At 38.3% G+C, this 23060-nt stretch overlaps 3 protein-coding genes across 4 annotated transcripts; 1 reads left to right on the top strand and 2 right to left on the bottom strand.

Moving 5' to 3' along the window:
- Positions 1-399: 399 nt before the first annotated feature.
- LOC146480258 (uncharacterized) lies at positions 400-9058 on the bottom strand. Of its 2 annotated transcripts, XR_014864657.1 has the most exons (6): positions 8816-9058; positions 7348-7544; positions 4784-4907; positions 3588-3971; positions 1748-2405; positions 401-1633 (listed from the first exon to the last, which is right to left on the bottom strand). XR_014864657.1 is itself a non-coding variant. In XM_085109289.1 (5 exons), the coding sequence occupies exons 1-5, from the start codon at positions 8927-8929 to the stop codon at positions 2124-2126; spliced, it is 1101 nt and encodes a 366-aa protein (XP_084965415.1). In that variant the 5' UTR covers positions 8930-9058; the 3' UTR covers positions 400-2123. The 2 variants fall into 2 exon arrangements, 1 of the variants encoding a protein (XP_084965415.1); XM_085109289.1 differs by having other exon boundaries at positions 400-2405.
- Positions 9059-11161: 2103 nt separating this feature from the next.
- On the top strand, positions 11162-17653 carry LOC146480257 (ubiquinone biosynthesis protein COQ9-B, mitochondrial-like). The gene is made up of 9 exons (XM_085109403.1): positions 11162-11279; positions 12019-12085; positions 13061-13429; positions 14888-14972; positions 15068-15172; positions 15415-15466; positions 15587-15690; positions 16906-16959; positions 17312-17653. The coding sequence occupies exons 1-9, from the start codon at positions 11213-11215 to the stop codon at positions 17348-17350; spliced, it is 942 nt and encodes a 313-aa protein (XP_084965529.1). The 5' UTR covers positions 11162-11212; the 3' UTR covers positions 17351-17653.
- A 3588-nt stretch (positions 17654-21241) lies between these two features.
- Positions 21242-23037, bottom strand: LOC146480256 (uncharacterized). Its single transcript, XM_085109402.1, has 2 exons — positions 22916-23037; positions 21242-22773 (listed from the first exon to the last, which is right to left on the bottom strand). Exon 2 carries the CDS (start codon positions 22756-22758, stop codon positions 21388-21390), a length of 1371 nt encoding a protein of 456 aa, XP_084965528.1. The 5' UTR covers positions 22759-22773; positions 22916-23037; the 3' UTR covers positions 21242-21387.
- Positions 23038-23060: the final 23 nt, after the last annotated feature.

The raw sequence follows: 23060 nt of genomic DNA, 5'->3' as shown, positions 1-23060 counted from the left end.
GGCCTTTAGACGTGCAGTATATACCGTGGTATCCACCAAGCCAATCAATCAATCAATTTGTCAATGTGAGTCATTGCGCGGGATGAGGTTGCCCTCTATATCCGAGCAAGAGGCTCATGTGTAAAACGCATGACAATAGGTAGGAGTAACTTACCTTACAAAAATAATCAGAGAAACAAATTTAAGGAAATATAAAAATGAAAATAACAAATGAAAGTAACAAAGTTACATTGCCATAAGTTCTTGAAGCTACGAAGGCCGGGCTCAGGAACTCAAAAAGTCCACTGCAGACTAAATTATTCTACAGCAAGAGAACATAAATTTTCCATTCTCTTTATAGCTGTCAAATGCTACACATTAAACGAAAACAACAAAATAGTATACTCGTACAACAAAGAACTTTCAGAACTTTGCTATAGAACAAATGCTTTTTTATTACAAAGAACAATATGAAGTTACTTATTGTTTGTTCATAACTCGTGGAAGATTACATGCTTAGTCTGTGATTATCATTTTTTTCCCAATGTATCCAGTGAGAGATCTTGAAAGATTTTTTGTTTAAAATATGTATATTTCGTTAAGCTATTAACAGTTAAGCATGATATATCTAATGAAGAACATAAACTAGTTTTTTTTTTAATTTGCAAAAAGTACACATCACCAGTGTCCGTACTCTATTTGTTGCAACTTGTGAATTGTGATTCAACAAGAACACTCTATTAAACTCGAAAAATGAGACTGCAGTACTTAGATCTTCAGCCACACAGCTACACGCGCCAAGTTTGTTATAAATACACACAGGATCCGAGGCCATTGAAAAAGAAAAAGTTTTGTCCTCATCAAAAAACCTCTGCTTTCAGACAATTCAGTTTAAAAACTGAACTCCATCCTTGAGGGCCACTCATAGCCTGCTTTAGTAATTATAAGGGGACCAGTGATCGCTTCGCTTTTCCCTCCACCATAGCACTCTTTGCGCACGATCCACGCTTTCGGTGTCAGTTTCGCGCCTTTCGATTGATTTAGAGGGGGAAAAACCAAAAATTAAGAGAAAAAAACCGACTGTTTTGCAGTCTAGCTCGGTATCGAATACTGCGGCCAGCATATTTGTAGTCGTTTCGCGAGTTATTCGAACACCAGTAAGTGGAGTTGGATAACAGAACGATAAAGGTTACTGTTTATCTGTAATTACTGCAGCGCCTGCAGCTGTTAGGAAGGCTAACTCAGGCTAAACTACCCCCTCCGCCATACTACCATAGAAATGTTGATAAGACTAGCATATTTAAATAACGTGACTCGTTTTTTTAGCACTTGCCTCAGAAAGCTACTGTGTTCTGCTTCAACTTACGGCTGGTATTAATTGGCGTTTTTCCGCTGATCACTTTGCTTAGGGTTTAATTTGTGTTGATCGAGCTCTGTTACTGGTTCAAAAATAATCATAGCTTGCAATGTTCTCATACCAAGCAAAATTAACATTGATTCGTCAGATTGACGGACGTATTTTAGCGTGTGCTTTACTACGCTCTGTGACTGGTTAAAATGCAGAAAAAGAAGAAACATGAAGAGGAAAATGATGTGCCACTGGCTCAACCAGTTAGACGCAAAACTTACTGACTCACTTATACTCGCTCGCTAGCTCGCTCGCTCGCCCACTCACTCACTCACTCACCCACCCACCCACTCATTCACTCACCCACCCACCCACCCACCCACCCACTCACTCACTCACTCACTCGCTCGCTCACTTCACTACTTACTTAATTACTTTTCGTCTTACGACTTATTTTACATCCGATTGAAATTGCTCTGTTTTCGTTTGCTGTGATTACAGTGGTTACTTTTGTTTTAGCATAAAATTGGCATGAGAAAATCGCTTCACTCATTTTGGAAGTACGTCTCAGTCAGAACCCTCATTACAAAACATTTCTAAGACAACTGTAAATCATCACAAGATAGTTTTCTTTCCAAACTGGAGCAAAATGGAAGTATGTTAAGCCACAGGGGAAGTGGAATAGCCCCGAGAGCAGCTCAAGTTTGCGAGTGCCACATTGTTTCTTGTCCAAATTCCGGCTTTTTGTCCAAATTCTCCGATCATTGACTCGGTATAAACAGATCAGAAAATGTCTTCACTTCACGTAGATAAATGCAGTTTGTTGATAGTCACCAAAGTGCGAATACATACTATAATGCAAACTGCTTGTGGTGGACACGTGACCTTGGCAACCTCCTGGAGAGTTACAGCTTGACACGCCAATCCCCAGGGCATAGTCATCCGGGTTACATCCATTGGGTGACCGGGGGAGACTGGTGTCGCCGATACAGCCTATGCGACAAATATGGGTTCCAGGGTTCTTGTTGGGATCCGCTATTAAGTTGCAAAGGTTTCCAAGATTAAGACCGCACCATTCCTGTGAAGACAGAAACGAAAATGGCTTGCTTAAAGCCTGGGCTGTACAAGTCTTTGTTAAAGTCTGTCCGTAATATTTACCGACTATGTTAAACCATCATGGCGGATATTGTCGGTGGAATTTTCAGCCTACATAAGAATTGCTAAGCAAGATAAAGAAAAAAACAAAGGTTAATTCTACGCTCGGTCATGAAGAAAGAAAGGTGTTTGGCTCTAACCACTGAGCCATTGAGAGCCAAGTGGCGAGGGAGTTTATTTACTAAGCTCATACAGAACTTGGGCCATATAGACTGCTAGGACGACCCTAGTAGTAAATGTGACGTATGCCCTGTTTGAACCTAGTAAAATGAAGTATTCGCGACGCAAATTCGTGGCCGAATGAATGAATGATTCAAATCCTGTCAGGGGCTCAGATTCTTTAACTTTTTTGCCCCTTGATCCTGGTATGTTAAACGTAAGTCTTTTTAAATTGCTCTCTGTTGTCCTACCTTCTGTTCCCGATAATACCAATCGTCCTGATCGATTAAAACACCATACATAGACTGGTGCCATGCGCAAGGCGTTGAAGGAGGTTGAGAGAGTCTCTCTCAAGGTTCTTTGCCAATGATTAGCAGAAAACCATATCAGCTTACCAGGAGGACACTCGGAAATGAATTAACTGAAGACAATTGAGTGCGAACATTTCACACTGCACGAAAAAACGCCTTTGCGCAACATCAAATGTGTGGTCCGGCAAAGAATGTCAAAGGCCACCTTTGATTCGAATCACAGGTGACAAAGGCCGCATTTGATTCACGCTCGTCAAAGGTGGAGTCAAATTTGATTCGAATAAAAGATATTTGTAAAGATATCACATATTTGATCTACCTTTGATGCGCGTCATTGGCGGAGTCAAAGTTGTACTACATTTGACATCGCCTATTTGATTTCAATTTGACGCGCGTCAAAGGTAGGGTCAAAGTTGTTAATATATTTGAACTCACTTTTGATTCGAGTCAAAGGTATTTGCAAAGGCGTCACATATTTGACGTATTTTTGATGCACATCAAATGTGTTGTCAAAAATGTTATTATATTTGACCTCATCTTTGCGATACGAATAAAAAAAAAAAAGCAAATCCAATTTTTCGTGCAGTGTCAGATATTTACATGGAAGCAAAATTGCTGAAATATGATATACGTACGGTTTTCAAATGTCCGAGGTCCAGATGTTTCCCAAGCTTCTTCATCAAACTCTCAAAAGTGTACTCTTCTTGAACTTCTACCGCAAACTGAGATCCAAAGAGCTGAGTCAGCGTCAGACCGCGACTGTGCGTGAAGGTCGCGCAGTCGCTATGAGGACCACTGTAACACACCCGCACCACCTGATTCGGCACAGAGAACCATCCGGGATTTTTCATAGATGTAATTTGTGTGAGATCAGCGGCATCCCATGGACTTACTACATCCTCATTCGCCCAGAGGGGACTAGTGGGCGAGAAATCTCCCGACATACCTTGGACGCGCGCAACTAGGGTCCAACCTCCTGCCTCTTGCTGGCATGTTGATGTGATTATTTCACAGTGCGTCTGTATCAATGAATCAAAGATATCACGTGAGTTTTTGTAAGTATGGTGTACTAGGCCTCCCTGAGACTAGTTTGTCGAGTGTGCGTGGTTTCGTTGCGGGTTGAAATAACCATCCCAAAAGTTAAGTACTTGGTGATCAAATCGAGTCAACGATTAGGGCTTGGCCAAATAAAAAGTGTCATAATTAGACGCATGTTGGCACCTAACATGCGAACAAGCTCGACTGCAATCTCTCAATCTGCCGACATACGACCTTCGGTAAGACTTTTCACAGGAATTAAAGCTGACAGCATGCGTCAAATTGTATAATTTGACCAGTTCTTGACAGCTCCGCTGTCCCTGTTTGTGTTATGGCATTACTTAGATGTAGACTTACGAAGCTCGAGTTGCTTTCAACCTCATTACGAAAGCGAGGCTAAGTGCAAAGCTAGTTTGCATATGAATGAATTCATTCATATGCAAAGTAGCTTTGCACTTGGCCAAGCTTAATTTCATGCTGAGATTCAAAGCAGCTCAAAAGCAGCTTATTAGTTCTATGTTGGTCTTGTTGTCTGCTGAGCTACATTGATTTTAGTCAAGTCCTTGCAAAGACATACAATGCCGTAATTCTTATTTCGGCCGGCGAAAAGCAAAACTGTAACTAGTTGCAGTCAACTAGTCGTCGAACGATTAGTTGACTGGATGATTATGTACAAGAATTTAGGAGAAACAGAACTATAGCAAACGCATTACTACTGTTGTCAGTTGTTCTATCAAAAACAACGAAAAGATGTAATGTACTAGATTATGAATTCCCTTACTGTTGTACTCACCTGGTATGGTCTGCCGCGAGCAGCCTGGAGCCAAAATACGCCGCTCTGTGCGCCTGGGACTGTAGTCAAAATAGCATCGCAAGATTTTGCAGGATTGTGCACAGAACCGAGGCCTTCAACTGGTCTGAATAAAAACGCAATGTTTGTGACACATGGGGAAACGTTTTATAATTTATGTTTACCAGAACATATAACCTTGATTTTCACACTGAAAATTGCTTTTGCCTCCACCGCTATTGGCCGAAAGTTGATCACTCCCACTGAATTGAACAATCAAGTATGAATCAAAGCGAAAGGCTTTGGCGAACGTGCGTTTAGATACTCTATGCTACTAGTTTAACGTCCTCACTTTGAGTCATTCTGGATGCTTTGACTATATTTCTCTGTGTTTCATGGGATAGAGGTTAGTCTGGGAGCAGGGATGGGGAGCCAGGAATAGCGCAGTGGTGAAAGCACTCGTCTCCCACCAATGTGGCCCGGGTTCGATTCCCGGACTCGACGTCATATGTGGATTGAGTTTGTTGTTGGTTCTCGTCTTTGCTCCGAAAGGTTTTCTCCGGTTTTCCCCTCTCCTAAAAAAAACCCAGCACTTCTAAATTCCAATTCGAACTGGAAAGTGTCCCCAATTAGTGCTCTGCGCTAAATACATTGACATTTAAATAAAGTGATTTATCTTTATTTTTTTCTGGTGGACTGGGATGCAAACACAAATTTCACCAAATCCCTCTTCCAGCGAAACCCCGCGAATTAAGAAAACCGCCTAGAAGGGAGTTTGAATCCTCTGGTAGGAGATTATTTTTGAGAAATGGAGTAGTGGAAACCTTTATATTATGGTATGAAGCATACAATAAAATGACTGCAGATTCCTCCTTATTACTAATAAAAAATTAATTAAGTTTCTGTACTTAAAATTACTGTTTTTGTGGGGCGATTAGGATGAAAAGAAAAGAGAACTTTATTTGATTTCAGAATTGTCAAGGTTTATTGAATACTCTACATATAAAAAAACTTGATCAGGTACACATGATCTGTTAGTGAAATGACGCTGATACATGTTGCCATATTCGTCCTGCATGTTCATGTTGCCTTAAAGGCTGTGCCACACATTTTAGTCCAAATTAAAGCTTGTCTTAGCCTCGTGCGATGATGATTGTCATATCCGTATATAAAAAAAGTATTTCAATCAGTTTGCCTGTTTGATATGACCATTGTTTGAGATGCTGAGATGCTGATATGCAAAATCAATCTATCTATACTGATTCAGTTCCTTTTTAAGTTGGCTGTTTATTGTTTGTCCGAAAGAGGTAGAGTCTTTAATTATGCTACGTATTAACATAGCAGCTTATATATTAGAAAATGGAATCAAGACCGGCTAAAAAGAGCTGATGGGCACACAGAATACCCTTTCCTCTCACCGGACAAACAGCAAACAAAAAAAGCGTGTTCTGCTTATCATTAATGTAACGTAACTAGTAGTTTTCAGATTATATTTTTGAGGTGGCCCTAAGATTGTCACAGTCCGATTTTAAAAACTAATAATGTACGAAAATTTATTCTCCGTCTCCGCTTCCGCTCTGTTCTGCTTGGTTTCCAAGGAGATCACGTTGTTGTCCCGATATATGCACATGTGGGACCTCTCTGCAATGACAGCAGAAAATCCAATCATAAATGGAACCTCACTGTTCACACAAAAGTTATACAAGAACATTTGGATGGGAGTTATAATACATTTTGCTGTTTGTCCGGTTCGAGAAAGTATAAAAAATACGGGATCAAGTCGGTGGTTAGTGGAACGTTTGTATCCGGATTTTTGTAGTGCGTAGTGACCGGAATATAACACCACTTCCTTGGATAGGGTGTGTTGCTTCATCGCACTGCACTGGTTACCAGGCTAATAAGACGGTACCCATTTAGCGTCCAGGGTGGCCGGGGAAAAAATTAAGCTTTACGCCAGCAGATTTGTCCAAGGTCACAATACAAATGGACACGGCTGGGTTACAAACACATGAGTTTGCTTCATAAGGAAATGATCATGAGTACATATATTCATTTTGTGGCAAACCCAGTTTGACATGAACGAGACTTCGAATTTCATTTTCTACTCAAAAAACAACAACAACAACAAAAAAAAAACAACAAAAAGCAACATCTCTGGAGAAGAATACCGGCTCAGTGGACAAATCTGTAAGATGGATGATTGCGTTCGAAGTAGAAAGAAGACACTCCTAATACATTTTGGAGTTGAGATTGTATCGGAGAACGTTGATTGCCGTGAATGAATGAATGAATGAATGAATGAATGAATGAATGAATGAATGAATGAATGAATGAATGAATGAATGAATGAATGAATGAATGAATGGGACGCGTATCTGGCATCCTCCGCAGATTTTGCACGAGCGGATGACATCATCACCAACTTGGCAAAGGAGTGAGAGAGAGCCTAGAATCGAGATCATCGAACGCACTCCCTAATCTTTAATTATTACTTGTTTGACTTATGATTGACAACACCAAAACTGCCTGAACTGCCTGAATTTGATTTTATTCATGATTGTACTTACCCTCCTGTTGGTGGTCCTTGCACAGGGGGCTGAGATCCGGCGCACGGGGGCTCTAAAGGGGGCAGGGGAGCGGTTGGAGCTGATCCGCCGCAGTTACATGGGGGACAATCTCGCCCATCTCTTCCGTCTCTTCCGGGAAGCCCCGGGGGCCCGGGAGGGCCCGGGGGTCCGGCACGAGCAGAGGGACAAAACAAAATCTGAACGGGAATAAAAATGATTTGGGGTTGGTTTAAGCAATATCATTTTTGATCGATCGGAAAACGCATTAACGTTATCGACCTCTGATCAAAATTCGAAACTTTTGTTATATCCTTGCAACCGTTGCCAAGCGAGAAAAAACATGATACTGAACAGCATGCTTCGTGCAGTACTGTCTCTGACTGGTTGTTCAACGAAATCGCGCAATTAATTTTACCTAAATTTATCGCCGTGAAAAGTTTTCGTGATTGGCTAAATCGCGAAATTTAGTCTATTTTGTTGGTTTAGCAAGAAGCGAAAAGGAAAGTTTTCAATCTGCTACGGTTCTTAGGCGCCTTCCCCCTGTGTTTGTTATAAAAGAAAATTTAGTCCGTATAAAACATCGGTTCAGTCTTTTTGTAATAAACAATAACATAATGAGAATACCGTTCAGTCAACAAATTGCCTGTTTATATCTCTTGTTCATGTTCTTCCAGTCTTCTTTTTTTAATGTTATTTTTTAAATCCATAGCTGACATCTCTTTTACTTCAGAGAAATCTTTGCAATGCGCGAAAGTAAAATAATCGCAACTGAAATACATCACTTCCAAATCGCAACCTTTAAGCATCGCAATGAATTAAAATGTTGGGTCGTCGTTTACATATACTAAGAGAACTTTTTTTGGAGTATCGCTGCGGTCATGTTCTCCAAATGCTAGTATTATAGAAATGATCTCTATTTAAAGGAGGAAATTTGTTTCTCTTAGTTAAAGTATTTTTTTTCTGGCGGTAGCGCTCGGCTTAGCGGATGGTGATTCGACATGACCGTGTGAAAAATCTCTGAGTAGTTGATACGCGCAAAATACATTCCGTCAGGTAAATTTAACAACTGAAACAAGGCATAGTATACGTAAAATGCACAGTATGGTCTGAAAAACAACGAAAAGCAGCTTTCGTTGTATGATGAAACTTGAATGTAAATATCAATTTCATCTTGTTTCTACCCACTGATGAAACTTCAAGTACCAGCCGATATCGATGATTTCAAGTTTATTGTTTAGAGGCAAAAAGATACTTGAAACCAGCTTCGCTTCGCTCGTAGCCGGCTTAGCGGACATTTCAGAGAAAAAGGTCATCACAGCTAATCAGTGAGTTTTGAAAACCGGTTTAGACAGAATAAAAAATGACATAGAGATCACAGAAATGCGATAGTCACTGATTACAACTATAGTCAGGGTACAGTGGAACGTCAACGACACAAATAATATTTAGATTTGCCCTCATGGCCTACCTTTCCGGGGTTAATAGTGTAAGATCTTCGATGGCCGTCGTGTTCTTTTTCATGTGAAGCCAGGGAAACCGTAACGACTATTGAAACAATTAACGCTGTTTCAAAGAAACGCATTTTGTCCTCGCTCGTGTTGGGAAAAACGTTAAGTGCGTCTTGCAAATCCGAACAGGTTAGGGAGTACTGTCTTTGTTTTTAAAGCTGAGAATAGTGAAATGGAGTGTTAATAGGATATTGCCAGGTTGTTAATAGCTGGTAGTTCGAGCATCCAAGCCAATACCGTGACCCCACACACCGGACTGGGCTGGTGGTTGTTGTGTCAAAAACTGATGACCTAAGCGAGGAGATATTTTGAAACCGGTGTGATTTACCGGCGGACATGAAAAGACTTAAGTCTGCTTCATCTTTAACACTGAACATAATGAACACTCAGAAACCTAGTCTTTTAGAAAGTGGAACTAGTTGATCCCCACCAGTTGATCTGACACCCTGATTTTCCGACAACGCTGACTTGAGCTTCATGTCAAAGAAAAACAAAAAAAAAAAAAAAAAAGGGAATAGTTATCTTGGCTCTCCGCTCTCAAGTTTAATTTTCTTATGTAGCAGTAACTGTTCAGTTTCTACTTTATTAGTAGCGTTCATACCGGCCAAAGTAAAATTAACAATTACGAGAGAGTTGGGACATTACTAAAAGGGATAGAAAATATATCTAGATTCTATCAGTACCAGTTAAAAAAAAAAGAAACCCAGAAGGTTCGCCGGATTACAAGAGGGCAAGCCTATTACAAGCGAATAGCATTTTCCCAAAACTGTAAACGACTGGATTAAGTATTTACTAAGCAGCATCAGACAATCAGAGACAGAGCGAGCTCGAGATTTTAAGTAAGCCCATTGGGCTCAACTTTCTAACGTTTGATTGATAGTTTTTCTTTTCTTTATTTTCACATGTAAGATCACCGTGCATCACACTGTATTTGAAGACCCAAAACTGTTTAACTGAATAATCAATTATACTTTGCACAAGCACCTGCACTATTGGCCAGATGAGCAACCTTTGCCAATTACCCTGGCAATTTAGATGGACCTTTTAGATGTAGATGTAGACTATCACGGACGATCAGCGGGGTAACATTTATACTCAAGGAATGTCCTTACATTTACACACCAGGAAAAGAACTTAAAAATATTCATATAACTGTCTGCAAAAACGAAGTGTCTTTGTGAGGAGGGTGTTTATAAAAGCGGGGTTCTACAGATATACTGCCCGCAGTTGGAGTGTAACAACTCATCGAATTATCGATTTGCTACTGTATTGTATCCCAATAGTTTTATCGATCATCGATAGTTTCAATTAATTATCAAACAATCTACTGTACTGTAGTGCGTTTTCCTTGATTAAAAACAAAAATCCTTTCCGTGCTCATCAGTGTTGTCCATTGCTGTTAAACCAGGAACTAGCAAAAGGTTAATGAAACTTTGCTGCTAACTAAAATATTTTTTTTATATAGTGACTTGCTCTAGGGTCTTATGAGGGGAAACAAAAAATTGCCAGATACTATCGCATTAATTAAAAGTGTCACAACCGGGTATCGTGACTTCTTTCTTCAGAGTTATAGAAATGACAGTTGTGAAGTAATTTATGCTGTTAGTTAAACCTTGAAAATGAAGTCACAATGACTTCGAAACGTTGGATTTTTTTTTCGCTTATTTTCATTATTAATTGGATTTGGAAATGTTATCTTATTAAAACCGGGTATCTCCTGGGTATTGCAATAATTTCGCAATGGTATTTTAACTATCACAATATCAATGCAATAGTTCTGAAAGTGATCTCAATGGTCATCCCTAACAGGATAAAACATCTTCAGTAGTATGATTGTGAGAAACGCAAGGTATACATAGCCCCCCCCCCCCCCCCTCTCTCACCGAGCCATCCTCTGGCCCCCTCCCCACAAGGACTATTTACCGGTCTGATGGCCTTCAACCAACAACAACAACAACAACAACACTTTATTAAAAATAGACAGTTACAAGGTGTTTATATACCTACCTGCAAATCAACTCAGCTGTAGTAACAGGGTGCATCATGGAAATACTTCAATTGGTGTAAATTAAAGTTAGGGTAACAACTTACAGATAAAACAACTGCTCGTGTCACGCGTTCTTTTGTTATTCAGTTGTAGTTTTCCAAGAGAGGATGAGGGCTCATCCTCTCTCGAGTTTTCTCATTAGTAATTCTTACTATGGTTTTAGGCAGATACTATAAATTCAACTTCGCACGTTACAAGTTAGAAGTGGTTCGCAATGACGATTCGCGGTGAATCGATCGACCACGGATAGCCGTCTGCGGCAGGTTCCCAGTCCCCGATCTGACGAATCAGTTAGAAGGGGAAAACAAAGATGGCGGCCTTGTGCATTCGGACGGTTTTCCAAAAGCAGCTTGGATTTGTTCGACGAGGAATATTTGGTAAGTGTTAGAACCTTAAAATTTATATAAAATGCTCTTCTTTCTCGCAGAAAAATCATTTGCAAACTGATTTTAGAGCGAGGAAGCTTACATAAGCCTTATGCATATTTAGGCTTTATAGCTCACCAGTATCATTGACATAAGCTTAATTTACGCTGGAAAATCATTAAATGTGTTTGTCGTAAGCAATAATTTACATTGGGATAATATTGCATAGAGCGACAAGTGTTAGTCGTAGAAAAAAAAAGCTTATGCAAGCACACAGATGTTGTCATCAGTGTCATGTTTAAATATTATAATTAAGGTGGCTCCCCAGTATTTTAAGCCCATACATGCACTGGTAATTTGAGCTTTATCAATTTCCAAGCACAATCTAATGCAAACTAAAAGAAAAGAAAAACATGTCAACAATACGTGTAAAGGTTGAATTTCAGTCTTGGAGTAGCAATGGTGAGGCATTTCAAAGAAAATGTGCACTCGTTATAGGTTTTTAAACCCAAATACTGTTGTTTCAGTCATCAAAGACCACATGCAAATTTGTAAGTTTCATCTGAGGAGTTTGCTTCAAATTTTGAGTACTAAACAAATCCCTTACAATTCTAAAGTTGAACATGCAAAGGTCAGGAGACATCTGCATGCAGGTTATCTCAAATAGCAACCTTGGCGAGTACCTATTTCTTAAAAACCATGGAAACTGTGAATTTTGATTACCTTACAGGATTGTTTTATTTACATGCAGGTGTGTCTAGCAGGTGGATACAACAGTCATCTCCATGCTTTTCAGATGATAACAAGCATGACAAAAGGTAAGATAGTGTTATTACATTTGGACTTGTAGGGACTGTACTCCCTCTCAACTTAAGGAGTCCCGGACATTTAGTGGGACTGCCCCCAAAATGAGCAGCGATGAGAGTTGATGTTTATATACATGTGTGAAATTATGTCATTAATATTTTTGCAAGCCAAATTTTAGATTATGTGAATATGTACTGTACTGTAGACAACTGATAGAAAAGGTACAGCTTGGCTCTTTCTTTGAAAAATACAGTCATACAGACACACATTTCCACTTGTCACATTTATTTTTACATAATTTGATTAGTTTACAGGTTTTACAGAGGTTTATGCTTTTGTTGTGGTTGTCATTTTATTAGCATCAAAAAATGTCTTATGCTTCCCCCCCCCCTCCCACTCACTCCCTGGGCTATTGGCCATTAAAGTAAGCCAGTCATATACTGAATAAGAGTTACTGAGCTAGGTTTGGTTTTGAGAAGAAATACTGGGTCACTAACAGTTCTAACATCCATTATTTCTCTTTTCAATAACATTATTTTAACCTTAAAAGTTCAAAACCCAATCTTATTCCGCTTTCAAACCCAGGGCTACAGTAGTTTGTTCAATTTATAAAATCAATTAATTCTACTTTATATAACACTCTCTCCCCCACCCTCACCTCCTTCTTGTATGTGTATAGCCCACACTTTTTTCCTCTGATTCTCCCACAATTTTTAAGAGATGTTAGTGTTAAATCTCCTAAAGTACTTTACTGCTTGAAAGCAGAAACAAACACACTGGAACATAATAATAATAATAATTATTATTACCGATAATCCACCAATCGTAAGCCGTGCAGATATGTCCTTTGAACCAAGACTTTCATTTCAGTGGTTGATTTTTTACAGTCGTTTTCCAGAAATTGCTTTTTTTCAATTCCAATTTAATCTACTGTTGACTCACCAATAATTGTTTTTATTTAATAATACATTGTATTTGATTCTTAGTACTGATGAACCTGGCACTGAAGCATCCTCCTCTGAGAATGAATCCTCTTCTTCTGAGAGTGACGAACACAGGCACTTTGGTGATGAAAATGCATTTTTTGGTGAAGAAGATCAAGATGCCCATGTAAGAGAAAATATACTCAACGCTGCTCTAGAACATGTCCCTGAGTTAGGTTGGAGCTCAGAAGCCATAGAGGCTGGTGCACAAGCTGTTGGTCTCTCTGCGATGGCTGAAGGGCTGTTCCCTCGTGGAGCTGGTGACTTGGTGCTTCATTTTACTGCGGACTGCAATGTTAGATTAGCTGATCACCTTTTATCTGAGTCCAGGGTGGAAAAGGACTCCAAGGAGGACTCTGGTGCAAGCCCAGTGTGAGTTTTTGACTGTTGACATGTTTCTTCTCACTATGAAATCAGAATGGTGCCATACTCAGTGAAAAAAAAAAAAACAAAAAACAAAAAACGAAAAAATAATAATAATACAAAAAAAATACCAAAATAATAATATTTAATTGCATGTAGCACCACAGCTTACATGTACATCACCAAAAACAGGCCAGAGTATTGTTAAGTTCCCAAGAGGTTGCCAATGTGATGTGTTTTTTTTTGTTGAAACATTTTCATGACCTCTCTCCCACTTTGCAAGATTATGACACTTATTGTTTTGTTTGCTTGCCCAACCAGACCTGTCAGCTCAAAGTTGTGAATATTACTGTCTAGAGCCTGGGGAGAAAAAAAAAATCAATCCTGATTGGTCAAACTATCCATGGCCAGCCATACTATGCAACTTTCCATTAGGCATTTCTTTAGTCCTGGGCCTGATTGTTTGAAAGCCGATTAATGCTAATCCACAATATTAAAAGTTAACTGAGGTTTTCATCTCGCTCATTAAAAATGTTTTCAAGCTAATTTTAAGTTAATGGTAAAGAAAAGTCTAAGTCAGAACTGAGGGACAAAAATCTTTTGGAAGGAATGTTTATTTATTTGGTTAGCAATTAAACTCAAATCAAATTTCAAGCTAATCCAGGATTAGCGTAATCGGGCTTTGAACAACCGGGCCCTGTTTCTTATTTTTTGTTGTGTTTTGAAACTTTCTATCACACTGGGTGAATCAAAGAAACAACAAAATAAATTATTCAAAGTTGAAGATAATAAACAAGACATAGTTAAGGAAAAATAAATAAGAATAAATACCCAACTAGACAGCAAAACAGTCATTTTTTCTCATTGAAAGGCACAAAGTGCCGAAATTCTTATGATGGGCAACACAAATATATGACTGTTTTGCAATCTGATGTACCCAAGTGACTACATGTAGGTGTGAATGGCACCTGTATGATCTCATGAAAGACACATACAGTAACAGCAAGATTATGATATAATTAAGACAAAGGTATAAGAAAAGTCCAATAATAATGGATGGCGTAGTGGTGAAAGCACTTGCCTCCCATCAATGTGGCCTGGGTTCGATTCCTGGAGTTAACGCCACATCTGGGTTTCAAGAGTTTATTGTTGGTTCACATCCCTGCTCCAAGGGTTTTTCTTTGTGTACTCCAGTTTCCCTCCCTCCACAAAAACCAACATTTCCAAATTTCAATTCGACCTGGAAACAGTGGACGAATAGCCACTCTGTGGATTTCCCATTTATTTTATTTTATTTTATTTAAATTAAAGTCTCATTTAAAGTCACTGAAAATAGGCTGAACTGATAAAATATTTTAATCTCTCAGGATGTATTAGTAAACATAATCACGTACTCCACAGTACTTTGCTGCTTAGAGAGTTTTTAAAATGCTTAAATATACTAAAATGTTAAATTGTCTCCTTCAGGCGTAAAAGCTCTCGTGTGATAATCCGTGATGCTGTGGAAGTGCGACTAAGAATGCTTATCCCATACATCGACCAGTGGCCTCAGGTACAGTATGTGTATTGTTGTTGCATTTTGGTGAGTTTTGGAATATGCCTTGTGTATATGGTTAATGTTTGTATGACAAAATTGTTTCTTCTCAGGCCATGGGTTTGATGTTACTGCCGCAAAACGCCCCGGATGCAGCAAAAAACGTTGCTTACATGGTGGATGAGATATGGTATCATGCTGGTGACACTTCAACAGATGTAAGAACCTAAAACATGAAATTCTGCTAAAAATGGATCATAGAACTGCCCAAATTTCATACCTGGGTTGTAAAATGTTAATGTTTTAGTCATGGTGAGCAGTTATGCTACATATTAAGTTTGTAGTTCCCTCAACAGGAGTTTATTCCAAAATTTAACAAACTTGATCAGAAATGGTCATAGAAAAGATACCTTTCTTGCCAGAACAGTTTGTTTACCAACAACTGTGATTTATTTTGCAGATAAATTGGTACACAAAAAGAGGTGTGCTAGCAGGGCTCTATGGTGCCACAGGTAGCTAAAACTTTTATATCATTCATAATTATTTGTAAATTATTAAAGTGTTATATATAGTTGATCCTTTACTTACTGTAATTAACATATTATTGATTTTATTTTTTGTGTGTGTTTCAGAGCTTTACATGGTTAGTGACAGATCTCCTGATTTTGAAGGAACGTGGGATTTTCTGGACAGAAGAATGTCCGATATTGGTATGCTGATCAGCGCCAAAGCAACAGTAAGTGTACAATGATGTAATGTACATGTACATGCATATGATAGTCTTTACAGTGATGAGCATCAAATTTGGCCTTGTAATTTCAATGCTTATTTAACCTCTGAGGTCATGAGAAGTCAGGCAAATTATCTTGATATTTTTATTGATAACTTCTCCACAGTACTTTAATTTATAAGAAAAGCATGGGGACAAGATAGGAGAATTTGTTTATTGATATTAGGGGTTAAAGGGTTAACTTGTGTTCTAGACCTGCAAAGACTGCATAGCAGTCTCTTTTTTGTCTCTTAAGATATCAATGTATGACACACAAATGCAGGGGTTTATAAGATTTTGAACAGGCGGACAAGAGGTTAGTGCACTTGGATAGGTCCAGTTGTTCACACTCAGGTGGCCAATGCCTGTCCCTTGATGACACCCTGACAAATGAAGACATAAAGTGGTGATTTGCTTGAGCCTGGATAAACAAGGCAAGAAGAAACAGCTTCCCAACCCCCAGGCTCATAATGTTTACACTCATTCCAATTTCTTTTCAAGCTGTTTATCATGCGTGTTACCCAACAACTGAATTCATGTTAAAATAGGAACTGTTTAGCAGTCTATAAAGACCTGCAGTATCCTGAAAGATGTGGGTTGTGCACCATTTGATGGATCTATCTTGTGAAGCTGTTTGCCTGCCTCCCATTTTACCATCTACATTTAATTTACTCATTTTGTTTATTTTTCATAAGTCTTTCTGGGGATGGATGCTAAAAAATCCTTTTAATAGTGATTCACACCTTGTGGTTGTGGTAGTTAAATGTAAATAAAGACAGGCCCTCCTTTTGCTACACATGTTTTGCACATCTTGGGATAGTCAGAGAGATATGGTGCATAATTTGTAGAAAAGTATTTTTACACAGTTTATGACTTTATGGGAATAGTAGATCTGGAAATTATCCAAAAAGAAAATTAGTAGTAACTAGTATGCATTTTCCAGAAATAATTTAAAAAATGCCATGATTATTGTTATACATTTTAAAGCTTTTTTAGAATTATTTTGCTTAAATGCATTGTTATCCCCAGTTTTCATTTTGGCTGCAAACAACCAGGGGTGCTAAAATCTACAATCTGCTAAATGGCACAAAAATACCCCAGAATGTGTTTAGAAGGCACCTTGCATCCTTCAATTATGTTTCAAGCCTTAGTACATTTAAGTTGCTGTTGTTTTCCCTGTAGTTTGAGAAGGCTGGATCAGATGCTGCTGAGTTACTGTCAGCAGCTTTTACCACAGTAAGTTCATATAAAACTGTTATATTATATAATATAAAGTATGTAATATCTATGTACACTTGAACCCTTAAAGCACAAATCATGGTCAGGTGACCAGTATCTAAAATCTCCTTTATACAATAGTATAACATAATCAAACATGAGACAACAGGAAATTATTACCACAACTCGAAAAAATGCCTTCATGAGTTCTAAATAATATCACAAGAAATAATTCATATGAAGAACAGTTATGAGAATTTTGATATTGGGACTTACAATGTGTTAAGTAAGCACCATTAACTGGTCAGTTTTTCAGAAATACACAGTGTTCAAGTTGTGATTCTGAACGTGTTTTGCTGCTGCATTTCAGGTGCGAAACATGAGTGGATTGAACAGTAGAAACAGATAAGGAAATTATGGCAAGTGAGGGATAACAATCATGGAAATATACTGATTAACATTTAATGTTAAAATGATTAGAAAAGAGACATCATTAAAAACCTGTTCAAGGAAATTGTGAAAAATATTTGACAGATTATGTAAAATAAACCCAATGTATCAGAGTGACCTTTCTGTACAATGAGGCACTGACGGTGTTTGTTAGTTTTTAGTTGTACTTAGGAAAGAAATGTTTCCTTCTCTGACATGTAAAGTACATGTTAACTGTAAATAAAAACCTTCTGATTGATTATTGGGAGATTAGAGAGGCATATGTTGTTTTTGGATGTGTTTTTTTTAATCTTAAGTGATTTAGAGAAAGGAATATCATTGGGCCCATCAAGCTAAGCATGGCCACATCCCAAAAATACATTTCCACCAGGAAGTAAATTGGTATACATGTACAGATGTGATGTTTTGTCACCAAACATTTGAAGTTTGTCGTGGCATGAACTTTGCAATCAAGTTCCATGCCCCCCTCCCACTCCATAGAGCATTGAGGGTTACTATACTATGGTGGCCCAAAAGTGTCATGGCAATTTCAACTTCATTCACGGCAATTAAATTTCAATTTCACCACGGCAATTTCAACTTTGTTCACGTCAATTTCAGCTCTATCACAGCAATTTCTACTTCATTGTGGGTTATTACCCAGATGTTGATGGGCCTCTAAAATCAAGGCGACCATTTCCGGTTCTTAGACAGGTTGAAAAAAGTTGCCTTGATAGAAATTGAAATTGTCGTGACGAAATTGAAATTGCCGTGAATGAAGTTGAAATCGCCTTGATGAAATTGAAGTTGCTGTGAATGAAGTTGAAATTGCTGTGAGCGAAGTTGAAATTGCCGTGATGAAATTGAAATATTGTCATGGTGGACTTGAAATTGCCGTGAACGAAGCTGAAATTGCTGTGACACTTTTGGGCCACCGAACTACAATACCTCCAAACAGGTTTTCTCTGAGGTGTTGAACCAAAGCTGAGCCGGATGATGTCACATGTCATGGATGTACATGCACTCATAAGCCCGGATGGCACTGGGATGGGAATACTCACCTCCTACTAGTGCAACCCAGGTTCAATTTCCAGAGTTGACGCCATACAAGGGTTGAGTTTCTTGTTGGTTCGTGGTCCTACTTAGAAGGTTTCCACACTCCATAAAAACCAATTGCAACATTTCTGAATTCCAAGAGACCTTATTTGCTTTGTTGTTTTGTTGCCCCATTACAGATCATGTGATGGTACTGTAGGGAGTAGTCTTTTAGAATTGGTCTTATTCACGTCTTGGCATGCATTCTTTACTTCTAAATAGACAAAGGATTGATTCTCCTGAGAATATCGCATAGCTTGTAATTAATGGACAATTAGCATATAGCACGAATAAGGTCTATTTGACCAGGAAAAAGTGGATAAAGGACTAGTCTGTGTACATGCCACTGGTAATTGCCATTGTTAATTATATTATTTATTTTATTTTTTTCATTGTTTCACCACATCACAGAATCTTTTAAATGGGAATTAATTACTTGATCAAACTATTCTTTGTACTAATAAATGTACATTTTTTGCATGCACAAGATCATTTTTCACTTAAAATTTTACTTTTTTAATAACAGTCTCACAATTTATTCTTAATATATTGATACTATAATTGTGCTCAAAGGGAGCTTAAATAGACCTATGAATAAATATTAATTGAAACCGTTTTGTAAAAACATCTTAATAAACAGCATAATAACATGTATTAAAATTTTAAATATTGCTATTAAATATTTTATTATAATAAATTTATTTCTTTAAATACTACGTCAGATCTGTATAAATATACGTATGCATTTTCTACAAATAACTTTATCATTCTTTTTTCAAAACTACACTAATCCATATTTGTTTTAAGGACGTAAATATTTATGAAACACATTTGTTTCTTTTCTTTCTACTACATGCAGATTTTTTATTTTAGACTATTGTAGATCAAATATGAAACTAAATTCATTGACTAAAAGGTGCAAAATTTAGGCGAAATGGTAAACAGGTATACACCTTGCTTACGACTGTCACATGCGATTTCCAGAGTGCGCTGGTCTCATCATGCAAAAAATAGCATGCAACTCTCACCACTCAATGATTGTCATGATAGGATTTGGGACGTACACGACAGTCACAAGCGAGTTGTAGGTTTGATTTCCACGAAACAATTCGTGTTGTAGGCCTGTCGTAAGCTTGTCGCATGCGACAAAGTCGTACCGTGCAAATCGCCCTTAAGATTTTCAACAGATGAAATTTAGTTGATCACAGACCTGTAAAAAAATGGGTCATGTTTACATGAAAGGGTCAAACCAGGCACTGTTTTTTTTTTAGCTGAAATATAACCAAGAAAAGTCAAGATTTCAGATAGCTGTTTATTTTTGCACCTTCTGCCCATATTTTATGTTAATATTCAACACACTGTAATATTGTCCAAATATGGCCATGGTGCACTCAATGTTCGTTGTCTGTAATCAACAGATCATTGCCTGATTTCTTACCGTGGGGGTCTGGGTACGAGTCTGTGTATTATGGGTTATGGGACTCAACACCCACATAGCCGGAAAGAGCACATCGAACTTTACAACATCCTCAAGTTTGGTGTCAATCAAGCTAATATTAGGCAAGATACAGCCATTCAAAAACTTAAAAATTTACTAAGAAATGTATGGAAAGCCGGACACACGTCCGGCGTTCCATACATTTCTTAGTAAAATTTGGAGTTTTTGAATGGCTGTATCTTTCCTAATATTAGCTTGATTAACACCAAACTTGGAAATGTTGTAAAGTGCGGTGTGCTCTTTCCGGCTATGTGGGTGTTGAGTCCCATAACCCATAATACACAGACTCGTACCCAGACCCCCACGGTATGAAATCAGGCAATGATCCTGCAATACACATACTTTCATGTATCAGGGAGAAAAATGGCAAAGTAACGATTGTCTCCAGCTTTTCTGCAATAAAACTGTGCGTGCCTTGTTATTCACGTGTTGAATAATAAAACAATAAATAATTATCCTGCTCAATCTCATGGAACCTCCCCTGATCTTTTTAACCAACTTGGCCTATGGCCTTGTTAGCCAAGTATCAGGTGACATTTTGCAGGATGATTGTTAATAATTGTTTACATCCTTGGTCAATTATTTACCTTGGTCCTGAACTACAACCACTGAAAGTTACTTGCTATAATATAGCAAGCATGAAAATGCTTGTTTATGTACATTTTCAACTCTATGATAGCTAGGTAAACATTCTGAATGTTAAGTAACACACTAATAAACTAAATAAATGAATTTTGCAATTCTCACATATCTGCCTGAAATGGATGCTTTTCCAATAAATAAATAAATAAATAAATAAATAAATAAATAAATAAATAAATAAATAAATAAATGAGTAAATACACAGATTAATATTAAATATTAAACATTAAATAAATAAGCAAGCAAATTAATTAATAAATAAATATTGTAATTCACTCTGCTTGTCATATGATTCAATTTACTGGCTGGAGTGCTCATTTTCATTTTGGTAGCTCAAGGGAGGGTCCTTATGGAGTTCTAAAGTGTGACATCACAAATATTTGAATTTTTGAAATAATGGGATTTGTTAGTATATTCGGAAAGAGCACAATGAAAATTTTTCATTATGCTCTTTCCGAATATACTAACAAATCTCATAATTTCAAAAATTTAGTTTTTGTGATATCATCACTTTAGAACTCTATTAGAGAGAGGATGCTTATTAGGGAAAGGGAGCTTTCACCATACTATAGGAACACTTTCTTGGTAAAGGTTGGGGGGAGGGGGGGCTCATGCAGTTGACATACTTTGGAAAGGGGTTGTGTAACTAACGTGCATGCAAAGGGGACACTTGTTAGGAAGGAGGACTTCACTGGAAAGAGAGCACTAAATTGAATCATTATGGTACCAACATTTTCTCATTTAATTTATTTCTCATCCTTCTATAACTGTCAGTTGTCTCTTCATCCCTCTGTGAACTTCCTCTTCTGTAGCTCAGCTTCTGGCAGGAAGTGATTGTCTACATCTAAATACCTTATGAGTTTTGGTGGTAGTGGCAGCTCATGCAGCTTATCGCACCTGGAATTCTGTCGAATGACAAATCTGCAGAGATGTTTGAGAGAGGGGAGGTCTTCAAACCTTGTCACAGGATATATGAACTGAATGGGAAATGTGGGCCAAGTAATGCCTGCTTGTGAAGTGCCCATATGCCCCCTTTGAGACATTTTCATTGACTTCTTCACAAGTGCCACAACTGAATTTGTCTCAGGGCGAAGGCCAGTTGGAGTCAAGAAGCCAAATCGTCCTTTATCATACTTTATCCTTGTGTGCAGTGTTTGCCCTTTCGATCTGAAGCTCACACTATACAGATGGAACTCATGGGAACTGTCACGAACAAGGAAGGAACCATCAGGCTTCCCGCGAAGTTGCTCTTCTGCCTGGAAGCGGTTAATGGGACCCCAGTACCAGCTGTAATGTGACAGTTTCTCCAAGTTGTTGGACAGTGATGGTAACTGATCACTGTTCTGTTCTAGGGCAGAAGTGGCTGACTTACATTTGCCATGATCATAAGAGGGATCAGCTTTTTTCCATTTTTCAAAATTTATTTCTTTCCCAGCGAAAGAGTGGTGATCAAGTGGGAACGTTATAGACTTTGCACGGCATCTTTGCTGTTGTTTGCCAGGTTTAGGTTGAGGGCGATCGGGGACTGGTGGGGGATCACTCTCACCTTTGCTTGGTAATGCGCTGTTTTGTATTAGCTCTGAAAAGGGAGCATCATGTTGATCAGACAAACAGCTGTTTGGCAAATGTCGACAGCTGTTGTCAACGTGTTCATAATTATGCTCAGGCATTAACATATCTCCATTTTTACTTTTCTTTAATATACCAAGTTTTCCAAAAGCAAGCATTTTTGAGCGAGACTTCAATACCCCTGTAGCACTCGCCTTGCCAGGTGAAGGAAAACTCTTTGAGCTTTTGTGCAAGTCTCCTAAAGCACTTCTCCTGGCTGCTGTTTCAGCTCCAACCACCGGTCCCGGTAAAAAGCATGCATGGGTAGAAGGAGACAATCCTTCGCTTTGCTCGAAACATTCAAAACTGTCATCCTCGGTAGATTTAAGGCGAAACTTTCCCTTTAGTTTGTGCAGGATGTTCTTTTTGTCTCCCGTCGCCTCCGTCGTTGCGTTTCCTCTTCGCTCCGCGAAAGTTCCTCTTTTCCCGCGAACAGCTGTTAAGTGCGTTTTCAAATCTTCAGTTTTAAATTTCGAGTTCTCGTCGTCTGAGTCTTCGATCACGTCGTATATTTGTCTTCCACCTCCCAGTTTGTCTTCTTCCATGTTTCCATTCAATACCTTGGAAACAAAAGAAAGATAAAAAAGACATTTGAAACAATAAAAATGTCAACAAAAGCGAGATTAGGTTACTTTTATCTGCGTTATCTGACAACATATACTGGTTAACAAAAGTTGTATCCTAACACATCAAAAGACTTACTTCAGCTGCAAATCAGCGAAATCCCTGGCCTTAAATATCCGTTAAGTCTTGCTCGTTAAGAAAATCAACTGCTTTTAAACGAGGTGATGGTGGTTTTGAGGGTTTTGAAAACAAGTCGATTGTCCAAAATAAATAAATGACACGT

Source organism: Pavona decussata, unplaced genomic scaffold, assembly GCF_977016875.1.
Source record: "Pavona decussata unplaced genomic scaffold, jaPavDecu1.1 SCAFFOLD_53, whole genome shotgun sequence".
Lineage (NCBI taxonomy): Eukaryota > Metazoa > Cnidaria > Anthozoa > Scleractinia > Agariciidae > Pavona > Pavona decussata.
The sequence above is the reverse complement of the archived record's forward strand: the minus strand, read 5'-3'. Positions and strand labels throughout refer to the sequence as shown.

Excerpts from the sequence above, each read along its gene's own strand:
- LOC146480256 (XM_085109402.1), bottom strand. The coding sequence starts at position 22,758 with ATGGAAGAAGACAAACTGGGAGGTGGAAGACAAATATACGACGTGATC.
- LOC146480257 (XM_085109403.1), top strand. The coding sequence starts at position 11,213 with ATGGCGGCCTTGTGCATTCGGACGGTTTTCCAAAAGCAGCTTGGATTT. Across the intron at positions 11,280-12,018 it reads TGTTCGACGAGGAATATTTG|GTGTGTCTAGCAGGTGGATA; the intron begins GTAAGTGTTAGA and ends ATTTACATGCAG. Across the intron at positions 15,691-16,905 it reads TGATCAGCGCCAAAGCAACA|TTTGAGAAGGCTGGATCAGA; the intron begins GTAAGTGTACAA and ends TTTTCCCTGTAG.
- LOC146480258 (XM_085109289.1), bottom strand. The coding sequence starts at position 8,929 with ATGCGTTTCTTTGAAACAGCGTTAATTGTTTCAATAGTCGTTACGGTT. Across the intron at positions 4,908-7,347 it reads CAAGGACCACCAACAGGAGG|ACCAGTTGAAGGCCTCGGTT; the intron begins GTAAGTACAATC and ends GTTTTTATTCAG. Across the intron at positions 2,406-3,587 it reads ACCTCGGACATTTGAAAACC|GAATGGTGCGGTCTTAATCT; the intron begins GTACGTATATCA and ends CTGTCTTCACAG.